The sequence below is a fragment of the Trifolium pratense genome, linkage group LG4 (genome assembly GCF_020283565.1).
Source record: "Trifolium pratense cultivar HEN17-A07 linkage group LG4, ARS_RC_1.1, whole genome shotgun sequence".
Taxonomy (NCBI): Eukaryota; Viridiplantae; Streptophyta; class Magnoliopsida; order Fabales; family Fabaceae; genus Trifolium; species Trifolium pratense.
Window position 1 is genome coordinate 9,828,976 of NC_060062.1, and position 13,745 is coordinate 9,842,720.

Sequence of the window (13,745 nt, forward strand, 5' to 3'; positions counted from 1 at the left end):
AAACCGAAAGAAACTGAAGTAATTGCTGAACAAGATGCTCCGGTTGAAGTTGAAGAATCGAAAGATGAGAAGGAAGAGATCGATGAACATGATGATTCAGAGAAAGAGGTTCAAACGGATGTGGAGTCTAAAATGGTAGAAACTAAAATCGACGAGGAAGGAGTGCTCAATCTAGAATTGGAGGGTAGTTTAAAAGTAAACAATAATGGCATGGATTACGACATTCAAACAGAGGCTACGCCAGAAATTGATGAAAAAACAAAGGAGAAAGAAGGGCATGTAACAAATTTATCGTCATCGACAACACAACATGATGCAACTTCAAAGACAACACAGACAGATAAACTTATGAACGTTGGTCGATATTCCCATGTTATGCATATATGTTCTACCGCCATTTTGGAGTTATTAGATGGTTTAACAAGCTATTATCTCAAGTTAGAGGAAAAAAACCAAGCTTTTAAAGAAGAAAATAGTCGGTCTGAGTATGAGGCAACACTAAAAGAAGAACAAAAGGTAGAAATCAAGCAAAAGAGAAATAATTTGGTAATTCAAGCAAAACTGGTACTAAGTTTCTACTATGATAAACACATGAGCCAATATGAAGCAGATGAGACTCTTTATCAAGATGAGAACTCGGTGTCGAGTTCTTTTGATGTAGAGGAGACTTATGTAGGAGGATTTTTTTAGTATTTTGTTACTTTAACAAGATTTAGTTTTATTATATTTTAGGTAGATTTGTTATTTTTGTATTTCACCTAGATTGGTTATTTTTATATTTTAGTTAGATTTGTTATTTTTATTTAGCTAGGTTTGTTATTTTCTTTTACAATCTTTTAGGAGATTTGTTATTTTTATTTTTCACTACTATTTAAGCCAAACTATTGTAGGCTTGAAAACAATTTTTTCATTCAATAAAATTATAGAGATTATTTTCTCAAGTTTGGTGAATTCAAAATTACTCTTTCTTGTGGATTCCGGAAATCTGATGGACTCCAGAACTTTATCTAACAAGTTTGTCGCTTGCAAACTCGTGTTCCATAATAGGATTAGCGCTTGCTATTCCTTCAAACTTCCGTACTGCGTCAATGCGGCATTGGTTGTCTGGATTTGTGTCAGGTGCTCTAAGTTTTAGAATTAGACTTCGTTTTAGTACGAAACAATTTGTATTCCTATATCGTAGAATTAGAGAAATTCGTTAATGAATTTTAAAATTTAAAGTTGATTAATCATTATTTAATTATTTTAAAGAATTTTGCAAAAAAAATCCTTTTGAATTGGTGAAAAATAAGAGTAGGGCAGAATTTAATGGGAACTTATAGAAAAGATGGAAAAGTCGATTAAAGTGGCTCCGTAGAATACACGCAATGGAATTTGCATGAATCTCCTTCGCTACAACTAGCATTCTCCTTCACAAATGACATTTATATGGAGATCATACAATTTATATTGTTTTGTGAATTCACGGTGTGTGTAACGTTTTTTATATTGAGAATTGACATTTTCTTATCTATACAATGTAAGAAAGTTGCTTGTTGAATTTATTATCATGTGTCTCAAATGAAAGTATTTGATGTCCAAATATTTAATAACTGAACTAAAAAGATAATAAAGTGAGTCATGTACCCAAACCATTTTTAATATTGTGAGAGTAAAAAACACTTTTTGAACCGAGCCAAATGCAAAACAGCTCATATCCAATTAGAAATGAATGATCCGGTGTGCAAGAAGATACACATGTGAGATCTTTTCACTTCTCCCGATGTCTCATCATATTTCAAATTCAATTTTTTCCCCTAATCACTTATTCAAAATTCTATATATCTTCACTCATTTTTATATCCTCTTGTGTTTGTCTGTCCATCTTGGTGGTTGATCACTGCCTCTAGGAGGAGAGCGGATCCTTGGATTTTCTTGTGGTAGTGAGTTAAAATTGTTTAGCTTTTGGTTTATCTTCTTGTAAGGTTGTATGTGTTTTTTAGAATTTGTTAGGTGTTGGCGGGATGTATTTCTGATATCTTTTTGTATTCTAAATTTTTTCTTGTCCTTTTTGTTTATTTATTATATATAATATTATTTACCATTCACAAAAATAAAAAAATAAAACACAACTTTCTTTCCGTGACTCAAACTCTAAAATCTTTAATTGAATTGCCATATTTTAGAGCTTATGAAAAATATAATAACTTATATAAATAAGTAATTTTTTATGTTAATTCACAAGTCCTCAATCACTAATAAGATGTTTTTTTTTGTAAACTATATTGATAAACTTATAATAATATATAAAAATTTATTTATTTGAATACACTAAAGAATAAATGAATTCAAATGGGGCTTATTATAGTAGCCTCGTTGAAGTCATTTCCTTGACCATGGTCTTAAATATATTAAATAAAATTCATATTGCATCCTAATTGTCCCTATACAATCTCCTAATCAAGTAATCTAATATATTTTGATTTTGACTGTCCTCACATTTTCACATTCAGTTCTAGGAATAATTATATCCGAACCAATACAAAAATAAAACCGTAAATCGAACCAATCCAAATTGAAATTACAAAAAACTGCATTTAGTTTTAATCGCACGGATCATTTTTCTTCTAAACCGCATTTTGTTTGGTTTGCGGTTTTCATTTCAGAAAACCGAACCAAACCAAACCAAACCGCAATACTTAACTTAACTCTATCAACTATTAACAATCAACCCAAATTGAGTCAATAAAATAGTAGGTTGTTTAAACATATCATTTCACGCGATCCAAAACTATATTGTTGGTATTAAAAATAAGTTATTATGTATATGCAATTTCTGTATGTGCATATTATATCATGTAAACAATAAATAAATTAAAATTCCCTATCTTTATTTTGTAATAAGTTGAAAATATTTTGATATTTTTTATATCGTAATAAACCGCACAAACCGAATCAACCCTAACCGCATTGGTTTGGTTTGGTTTGGATGACTTTTCAAAAACCAACCAAACCAAACCGAACCACATATATTTTTATCTCGCGATTAGGATGACTTTTATACTCAAAACCGAACTAAATCGCACCGCGAGCACCAATATACAATGTGAATAATATAGAAAAACATTATTCAGTATCTGTTTCTTTATATGGTATCAGAGCTGAATTCAAAGCTCTAGCATATGCGTCCGCAGAAGTTCTATGGTTGTCATCACTTCTCTCTGAACTTCATGTAAATTTACCCATAATTCCTACCATATACTGTGACAATCTCGGTGCCACTTACCTCATCGTCAACCCTGTCTTCCATAGTCACATGAAACACATTGCTATCGATATTCACTTTGTCAGAGATCATGTTCGCAATAACAAGATTCGGGTTCAACATGTTTTCACTAAAGATCAACTTGCAGATTGCCTCACAAAATCCCTGTCCAGGCATCGACATCAAGACCTTCGAGTCAAGATAGAAGTATCTAACGGTACCCCTATCCTATGGGGGCGTGTTAAGATTACAGAATCAAGACAGTCAAGTTAAGAGATATTATGATATTCACCATTCAAGATGAGAGTTATTTTTGGATCAAACAATCAAATCAAATTGTAATTACTTAGAGGAAATCAAGCAATAAGTATAGGAAGCAATGATTAGGATATCAAAACTGCTTCTATACATTGTGCTAATATACAATGTGAATAATATAGAAAAGCATTATTGAGTATATGTTTCTTTATAATATGATAATAACAATTTTAGAATTGAGTACTGGGCTTAACTCATCCTTACAAAACTCTTACTTATAAACCCTTGTCCATGTCATCTCACATTCGATGTGGGACTTCTTAACACACCCCCTCACGCCCAACACTATTGGGCTTGGTGCATGGAAATGGTAGGTGGCCTGATATCGGATGACCCAACAGATCTTGGAGAGGCTCTGATACCATTTTAAAATTGGGTATTGGGTCTAACTCATCCTTACAAAATCGACTTGTAAGGTGATGATTGCCTCTTACTTATAAACCCTTGTCTAGGTCATCTCACATCTGATGGGAAACTTCTTAACAAACAATAGCATCTAGCATATAACAAATAAACCATTTGCTTTTCTTCTTAAAACTTATCTGAGAAAGATTTAAGTGAAGCTTTACGGCGATTCAAGATAATATAGCTTCACATTCAGAATTTGTATTGACTTTACAAGTAATACCACCAACATTTGTTTACAATCAAGTTTTTTTTTACACACTACAACATTTATTGTCTTTGAGAACACTTGTTTATGCAACATGTCAAAATTGTTGCCTAAAAATCGTTTAGGCGACATTTTATACTTGTTGTCAATAACGTTTTTGCAACCCCTCATAATTGTTCCCTAAAATCTCTTTGGGAACACTTTTAAATCGTTCATGTACTATTGTAATGGCAATATTTGATAAACGTTTCCTATGACACTTCTGGGGACGCTTTTTAATTGTTACACTATTTTTAAGAAAAGGCTACGCTTTTCATGTGTTGCAATAAAAACTTGTCAAAAAACGCAACCCATGACACAACTGTCAAGTTACATAATTACCCTTACATTATTTTGAAAACTCGAATTTGCCCTTCTCTACATTTTTTGCATCACGATCTTCTCTCAGCACAAGATCTCTCTCACCGAAAATCTCCTCTCTCAGCCCCGGATCTCGACATCCTCATCGACCACGTCGAGTCTCAATCTCTCCAGATCCGATCACAGAGGTACGATCCTACCTCGCCTCTCACGACGACGACTTCACAAACCTCTTTTCCCTCTGCAATGACGCCCAAATTCCTTGTTCGCGAGCCAGGATTCTCGGATTCCCCTGAGATTATGATTCCTCCTCTTTTACTGAGCTTTGAGTCTTTGAATCGTCGAACCCTAATCCCTAATCTGGCATTCAGCTTCCAATCGCCGCAGCAAAATGAGACCACCACAAACCCTAATTTGGCGCTTCAGCCTCCAACTTAGGCTCGATCATGTTCTACTCTCAACTCTAGCTTTCTTTTTTAGTTGATTTTTTTTTTTTGAGAATTCTTTTTTAGTTGATTTGTATTTGCCAAAGTGATATATTTTCCCATGATGCTTATTTAGTTGATTTATTTTCTTATTTATCTTTTTCCTCTCTAACCTAATCTGGTTCAATTTTGTATAGCTATACGATCAAAGAAATGCTACTAAAAGGATGATGAATGCTTTAGCAAAAGGAATTTCTTTACAACCATATATGTAAGTAATGAAATATTTTAATTAAGGTTTAGGGTGTGTATGTTTAATTTGTCCCCATCATTTTATTTGGCATGGAATGTATTGTGGATATAATTGATAATTGGGTTTGAATATGTAACTGTGTTGGTATTGTTCTTCATACATATATTATAAATTAATTATAAATGATAAAGAATTCTAATTTGCACGATAACTATGAAGGATTTGATATTGTGTTATGCAGCCATGTATTATTAATTGTTTGAGCTATTAAGTATTAATGATAAAGGATTTGGTTGTGTTCATAAACTTATAATGCTAAGGCTGAGGGTCAATTTGTTTCATGAATTTGAGACTACTCTCCTCTATTTATTGATTTTTTTACTAAATGGTCAACAAATTAAATACAGAATTTTACGCTTTGGTATTTATCCTCTTCACGACCTAACATGGAACTGTCACCCATCCCACACGCTTTATTGTAACTGTGTATTTATGTTTTATTTATATCAGGGTAGCTGAAGGCATTGCTGTGATACAGAGGCTGTAACAGGTATCTCTAATAATGGATATATTGTGTTTCACATTTTTAATTAATTCCTTATGAAATTTTGCATATTGTGAAATTTTGCAGCTTAATAGAGAAAAGTTCAAAAGGTTGATGGCAAATTGGACAAGCCAATTGCTACAAAAAAAATTGGGCAACAAAAAACTATGGAAGTTAACTATGGAAGTTTTTGCACATGGAGATAAAGAAGTTGCACAAGGTAAGTAAATTTTTGGATTGTGCTTATTCTTTCGAAGACATACTTTTGATGACATTACATTGAATGATTGAAACTAGGAATGATGAAGAAATTAACTCATGAATCTACCAGAGAATAATAGAGAGAAAATTCAAAAGGTGGAAATAGCAATTGCAATGAAAGTTCGTATTCATCAACACATGCTCCATGTCTTGGAAAGGTAGCCGTATTATTGTTTTATGTTAATATAATTGAGTTTGCTATTGAATGATGTTCGAGTTGATTATGTCTGATTGTTATGCTTGGTAAAACCAGTATTGAAGATGTTGACACTACTCTTTTTGTTACACTAAGTTAGATTAATTCGTACCGTAACCAACATAGGATACACACTATCCTCTTTATCACTTTATGATAATTCTTAATATGATTTAATTGGTTTTACTTTTCAGGACAATTAATTTATAAAAAATTGAAAGAGAAGACAAAAAAATATGTGGCTAAACGGCTGATTGGAACAAAGAAAAGCAACCAGAAAATTTGTGATGCAGTTGTTGTCTTTGTTGGTGAAGTAGCACATATTGATGTAACATGGATTTGATCTAATCCAAAGCTAAGATCCATGATCTATACTTAACTTCAAATTCTCATCTTAGTAAATAGAGTTAAAGGATTGATCAATTTAGCTACTGTTCTAGTTGATAATAGAAATGATTGATCAAGTAAAGATTGCCATTTTATATTTATTTTGTTGTTAATAGTTATATTGTAACCAATACTTGGTGTGAATATATTACTTGAATATATGATATGAATTTTTTTTACTTGTTTTCGTCGCTATCTCATTTTATGGATTGAAAACCCTTTCCAACCTACAAAATATGTACGACTAGTATGAAGGTTTTGCGGTTACAATTTTTAATTTTAAAAACATAAGCTTTGGGGACGTTTTATAAATGTTTCCATTGTTTTACTTTTAGGCAACGATTATAAACAGTTGCCCAAGATTGCAACACTCAAGAAACGTTGCCTCAAATGTGCTAGAAAAAGCGTTCCCTATTTCTATGTTTTAGGCGACGCTTATGAATATTGTGCCCAAAGGGTAAGAAAAAGCGTCCCCTTAGACAATAGGCAACGCTCGCATATAAGACGCCTGGAAAACGTCCCCTATTCTTTTAGGCTACGTTTTTGACAGTTCTGGCAACATTTTTCAGTTGTTGCTAGAGGCAATAAATGTTGTAGTGACACTTCCGTTAAATTCATGTTGTCAAGCTATAGCCTTTTGAGGTTGTGGTAGACCGCGGAACCATGAAGTTTTAATAGTATGAACTCTTGATTATTGCCTCTAAGACATATTCCAACTCCATAGCGCCCTTGTTCGGTGAATATAATGGCATCTACATTGCATTTTATCCCATCCCGACTCAGTTTCGACCACCCGAACGAACTATACTACTATTCTACATTCTTGCTCAGTTGCTGGCCAAAATACTTGCACTTTGGCCCTACATGATGCTCGTGAACTTGTTGCCACTACAGTAGAGAATCGCATATGCGATCCAGATTGATACCAAGTTTGGCTTATTTTGCTTGAATAACTTTTTATTTCTTTATTTTCAGATGTTCCAACAACTAATCAACCAAATAACTTGAAAATCATCTCAACCATGCATAATTCTCGAGAAATTTGTCGGTCATAGGGTCGGATACCAAGTTTTCAAAAAAAAAATTCTCGATAAATTTGATTTTTGGCGGCGCCTATTTTTGTTACAAGTCGTTGACAAAAACTACCTTTCTAGAAGAAATGTAGTTTTGCCAACGACTTTATAACAAAAAAAGGCGTTGCAAAAAATCAAATTTCTTGTAGTGAATTCTATGATCTAAAGATCCTATGCATTATGGTCTAGACAAAAACGCAAATAATTTTATTCACACAATATTCTATCAAATTTTCACTTATCAAAATAAAAATAAATAGAAATAAGAATTGGTGCGGCAAAATGTACCTAAGTTTTGTTTCTAACTTTCTCCACTAAAACATGACATTTTAATATTTATTAAGATCAGCTTTGGTAATTATGTCTAAAAAGAGAATAGTCATAACCTAATGTCAAATCATAATTTAAATTTTTGTTAGAAGAGACCATCATATTTATTGTCAGTAGATAAATATCTTGTCAAAGATTAAAAGAAAAAGGTATTGTTTAATTTTAATATTATACATTAAAGTTAAAAGAATATTACATCAGAATTGTTTATTTGGAGGAAAATATATTTTTATTATTTTATAAGGTATGGTTTGAATAGAGTTTAAAAATTACCGTCCCAAAATATAAGAATTTTTTAACCACTACACGTATGTCAATACATACTTTTGATTACGAATATTTTTAATTCTCTATTAGTAAAAATTATAGAAATTTGATATTTTAAAAATATATATCGAAACAAATCAAACAAGATCTTATATAACAATATTTACATTTATATTCTTTTAAAAAAATACAGTTAAAACAAGACACATGAATAATACATTTAGTCAAAAAAGGGTATATATAAGATGTCCATAGCAAGCCTAAATATAATTAATTAATATGTTTTCTGTCGGTCTCCTTTATCCTTTCATTTTAAAAATGAAGATGTTATGTCACTCTTCCATGCACCAATTAAAGCTGTCTTCGGTTGGTAATGCATCATAATCCACAAAAATAGAACTATAGGAGTATGTCATTATTAATCAACACAAGATATTATTAGACTTAATAGTTAATGATTTTTTTTAAGACGAATTATTTAAGAGAATTTAATTTATTTATTTTATGAATTTTATATTATTGAGGTTCGAATTTTCTAGAATTAACAATAAAAGAAATTTCATTATTGATATACTAATTAATGAATAAAGAGACATATATATAAGCAGAAGATGGTCAATTTCAACAGAAGCTAAAGGTATTATTTTGTTTATGCTTTACTTTAGTTCTTTTCTAACTTTAAAATTTTCTTTTCTTATTTTTGGTTTGGAAAGTAATGTAATGATTATGGCTAAAGACAAACACCGATCTTTAGGTGATGTTGGACCATGATTTGCTTAGCTACTCACAACAATTATATATTTTTCTTTATTTTTGTGGCTAATTTAAAATAATTAACTCAAGACATGGGCAAAAGTGCAAAATGTTTTAGTTTTGTTTCAATTAGTATTTATTAACAGAAAATACATATTTTTACCTTTTTTAATGATCATCAAATTAAATATGTAATACCAATATGTGACATAAGTCACAGATACTCATTAATTATTTGTGAAATATACACAATATAAAAATGATCAAAATGTCACCACCAGTCTCTGTGCTACTAGACAAAAAAATGTCACCACCATCTTATTGGGAAAAACAGACATAGAGAAATGGTCGTTGTCTAAACCGACAACACAACACATAGACTTCACTCTCAATCACCTCATGATCCAGTATACCCACATTCTTCAAAGTAAATATTTGAACTACATCTCAAATCTCAAATACTCTAAAACAACAACATAAGAGAAAAGAAAAAAGACACAAATATTAACTTAAAGTGTTTACAAGTGCTACTGTTTGGTGCGTTGAAACAAGGAACTCGAGGTCTCTTTATATAACATTGAGCTCTTTCACTCTTCACTTTTCTAAACAATGTGGGACTTCTCAAATATAATTTCATTGACTTTTTTTCCCTTCATTAGCAATGTGAGACTTACAATGCAATCAACTCCAACGATCCAATATATGTCATTCTATAATATTGTCCTTTCGTTATGTCTAGAGTCTTTTAACCACTATTGTGCTTTTTGAAGAATCAAATTATGTGTATAACATTGTTCCACAAATCTCATCACGATTGCCACTCTTTTAACTTACTTTTTAAGGGAATTCACACTGTATATAAGTGGCAATTTCTTGCGAAAATTCACCATTTTCAAAGTAATTGGATTAAATGTTTGACATAGTTGCTTGTGGGGATACTTTTTAGAAATGTTCTGCTGCAACCCTCAGTTGTTTTGCTTTCAATATTATAGAGTCTATTTTCTTAAAAAAAAATAAGAAATTTTTTAATAAAACGGTAAGAATGCAAAGAGTATGATAAATATTCAATAACAAAATAAAAATATATACATAAGGAACATAAAAAAGGAATCCGAAAAACAACAAACCACTAAAACCACTCAACACAACCACCAAAAATGGACGGGGAAAAGCCAACTAAGAGCGAGCACCCTAAGAGATACCACTCAACAGGAACCAGATACATCCACACACTGCATCCTCACCTCGCCTTATTGGACCAGCACAAGAGAGGTTGCACCTCCTACTCATAGAAAGAGCAGGGACTATCCAGGTTTTTACCTAGAAACTATTTCCTAAAGGAGAATTTTACTTTATCCACAAGATTATCAATCGTTGAAGATCCATTGGAGATCCAGATAGACCACTTTACATGCTAAATTAAGAGCCTTGCTATAGCAACACAAAAGTTTCCAACGCAGTAGGCGACAAACTTTTCTTAAAAAATTTAACGCTGTTGTATGTCCAAACCAAAAAACGCGCACCATCTTTATCTAAGCGCTTTTGGCAAATCGTGTGATTTTGCCCATACCAAAAATATGTTCAATGCACATCCACTCTGGTTTTATTTTCAATTCTATAAAAGAATAAGAATAGGCAAATAACAAAGTAAAATTTGAAAAATCTTCATACCAACAAACAAAATCTCTAAACTCTTGAACATAAATTTCATTGTTTCCCAATAATGAACAAGGAAATTTTGTACATTGATCTCACTTGTCCTTATCTATAGTTCTAAAATCACAATCTCCCAACAAACACTTAAATTTACATTGATCTATATACATAAATTACCTTTCCTTTATTTTTCAGGGGAAAAAATGTAGAGTTCCACATCCGTTGAAAGATGACCTAACTAAGTGTTTATATATTAGAGGCAATCCTCACCTTACAAACCAATTTTGTAGGGATGAGTTAGGCCAAATACTCATTTCTAAGATGGTATCAGAGCCTCTCCATAATCCGTTGGGCCACCTGTTATCAGGTTTTCGCTATCGGACCACCTACCGTTTATATCCATGCATCAATCCCAATAATGTTGGGTGTGAGAGGGTGTGTTAAGAGTCTCACATCGGTTGAGAGATGGTCTGACTAAGTGTTTATATACTAGAGGCAATCCTCACCTTACAAGCGATTTTGTAAGGATGAGTTAGGCCCAATACTCATTTCTTATAAAAAAACCCTAAAATGAAACATCAAAATACTCTATAAAATTTAATTAGACTTCTTTATTTTCAATTCTTTAAAAGAATAAGAATAGGCAAATAACAAAGTAAAATTTGAAAAATATGCATACCAACTCACAAAATCTCAAAACTCTGGAAGATAAAATTCATTGTTTCCCTATAATGGAACAAGGAAATTTTGTACATTGATCTCACTTGTCCTTATCTATAGTTCTAAAATCACAATCTTCCAACAAACATTTAAATTTACATTGATCTATATACATAAACTACCTCTCCTTTATTTTTTCAAGGCAATAATAAATACCTAAAATGAAACAACAAAACACCTTAAAAAATCTACAACATTACACGTGCAATTTGTGTGTAACCATTTTCTTTGATTTCTTCAGCACACCTTAAGGTCCTTTCAATATGGTACCCTCCTCCAATGCTTACTTCTCTCTCCAAATGGCAACAATAGCTCTCAAATACACTCACATTAACATGTAATTTAAAATTCATCATGAAAAGAAATTCAAGCTCCAACTCATTCAATTCACTCGTTGTTAAACCACCAACTTTTGCAAAGTATGAATTTCTGAAATTCCTGTCAAATAAGAAGAAAAAAACCACTTTAGTATCACATTACATGCCCTGTTTTCTATACAATAAAAAAAATCTTTTTTTTCTAATTTTTTTTTTTACTAAAAAAGTTAATTTTTTAATATTAGCCAAAATAAATTTTACTGTCAATTCTATAATGCAGCTGCTAATTTACCGTTAAATTAAAAAAAAAAATTCTTAATTCAAGGCCTACGATCGATTGCACTATATAATCGGATGTAGGGAAGAAAAGAAAAAAAAAACATCGAAAATCACAATTTCCTATGTATTGAGTCTGGGTTGTGGGTTTACTTGCCCTATCTCTGGGCCGACCTTTTGAGTCAATATAGTTGATGATTGAGATTTGAGATTGAAAGAAATATTTTTTGTCCAAATTTAACAAATACTTTACAAAATTTATCATGAAAATAATTCAAGAAATTAATGTTAAAAAAACAACAAATTAATAAAAGAAACTTTAAAAAAAAAAATCAGCAAGAAATATGAAGATAAGGAAAATAAATAAAAAAAGAAAAAAAAAAAATAGGGAGAAGATTACTTACATATCTTCAACATACTTAGAAGCAACCATAATGGTTGTTATGAGAAGTCTATGAACATTTCTTGAATTGATTCTAAACCCAACATTATTTTGACAAAACCGATCAATATAAACATAAGCTACAACATAAACCGAAGGTCCAGCACGTGTGTATCTAAAAATTCTCTCTAAATAAGATTGAATGGTCAAATCAGGAATCTCTCTACAATCAAATATTTTTGTGGTAATTGCTTTGGATAAATTCTTAGAACAATTTTTCACAATTCTTTGTGTTCTTGCCATGTTCCTTTCAATTAATGAAGCTAGAACATTTATCACTAATGGTGTGTTTGAATCTTCTTTGTATGAATAGGAGTATAAATCATAGTGTAGCTTTCTTGGAGAAATTGTTAATGAAGAAGATGCCATGAAAAAAGAGAAATTAAGATGGAGAAAAAAACTTATAGAAGAAGAAGGTTTTGAAAGGGATTGGTGTGTGAGCTTCAAGGCTAAGGATGTATTAATTTGTTGTTAAGAAATTAAGTAGGAAGTAATGAAGAAAGTTTTATGAGTGGGATTTATATATAAAGGAAAATGGGGTTGGCAATGGAGGGAGAGAGTTTTTTGGACTATTAGGATTGTGAGAGGGTGAATAAAGAAAGAAGGATATGATTTTATTTATTTATTTATTTATTTATTTATTTATTATGGGGGTCTATGATATTAGTTTACTTTTATTTTTTTTTATGGGTGAGAAAGAGAACATTGAATAAAATTGTGGTTGTGGCCATTTGGAATTTAGAAATTAAAGGTTGGTGGTGGAAGCTTGATGATTAGAAAAATGACAAATAGAAATATTAAAAATATGAGTGGTTACTACTTTGTGATGGTAAATTACAAATAAAGCCAGCTAAGGTTGTTCTATGTGTTGCATAAAAAACAAGAGAGTATCTTCACTATACTATTCACAAGTTAGGGTGCATCTCAAATTGATCTTGGTTTAAAAACTTATTACAGCAAGCTAGTAGACCCATATAAAATGGAGTAGAGATGTTCTCATCCTAATTTTTTTTGGTAGTAAATCACAGTAATCAATTCCATGTCTGGTAGTCAAATCTATTCTAATGCATTTTAGTGTGGAGAACAATAACGTCACATGGGCAGATTTTATGGATAAAATCACTCAAATAAATATCACTGTTGTCTCGAAGAAGACCGCCACATCCTGAAAGATTAATTGAACTTTTATGAACACCATCACAGTTGAGTTTGATCCATCATTCTCGAGGCTGCTTTCAACCAATAAAAACAGTATCATTTTGTTGAGGCCAAACATTCAAATGAGTCTGCTCGCGTCTATCAATTTTCAT

The 13,745-nt window shown here is 31.5% G+C and overlaps 1 protein-coding gene and 1 long non-coding RNA gene across 2 annotated transcripts; one reads left to right on the top strand and one right to left on the bottom strand.

The window, feature by feature from the left end:
- The first annotated feature begins 4,613 nt into the window (after positions 1 to 4,613).
- Positions 4,614 to 6,780, top strand: LOC123881990. Its single transcript, XR_006799656.1, has 6 exons — positions 4,614 to 4,983; positions 5,158 to 5,231; positions 5,724 to 5,763; positions 5,845 to 5,977; positions 6,055 to 6,176; positions 6,409 to 6,780. It is a non-coding gene; the product is annotated as an uncharacterized LOC123881990 (long non-coding RNA).
- A 4,591-nt stretch (positions 6,781 to 11,371) lies between these two features.
- LOC123921711 (cyclin-U2-1-like) lies at positions 11,372 to 13,016 on the bottom strand. The gene is made up of 2 exons (XM_045974363.1): positions 12,398 to 13,016; positions 11,372 to 11,838 (listed from the first exon to the last, which is right to left on the bottom strand). Exons 1-2 carry the CDS (start codon positions 12,802 to 12,804, stop codon positions 11,589 to 11,591), a joined length of 657 nt encoding a protein of 218 aa, XP_045830319.1. The 5' UTR covers positions 12,805 to 13,016; the 3' UTR covers positions 11,372 to 11,588.
- Positions 13,017 to 13,745: the final 729 nt, after the last annotated feature.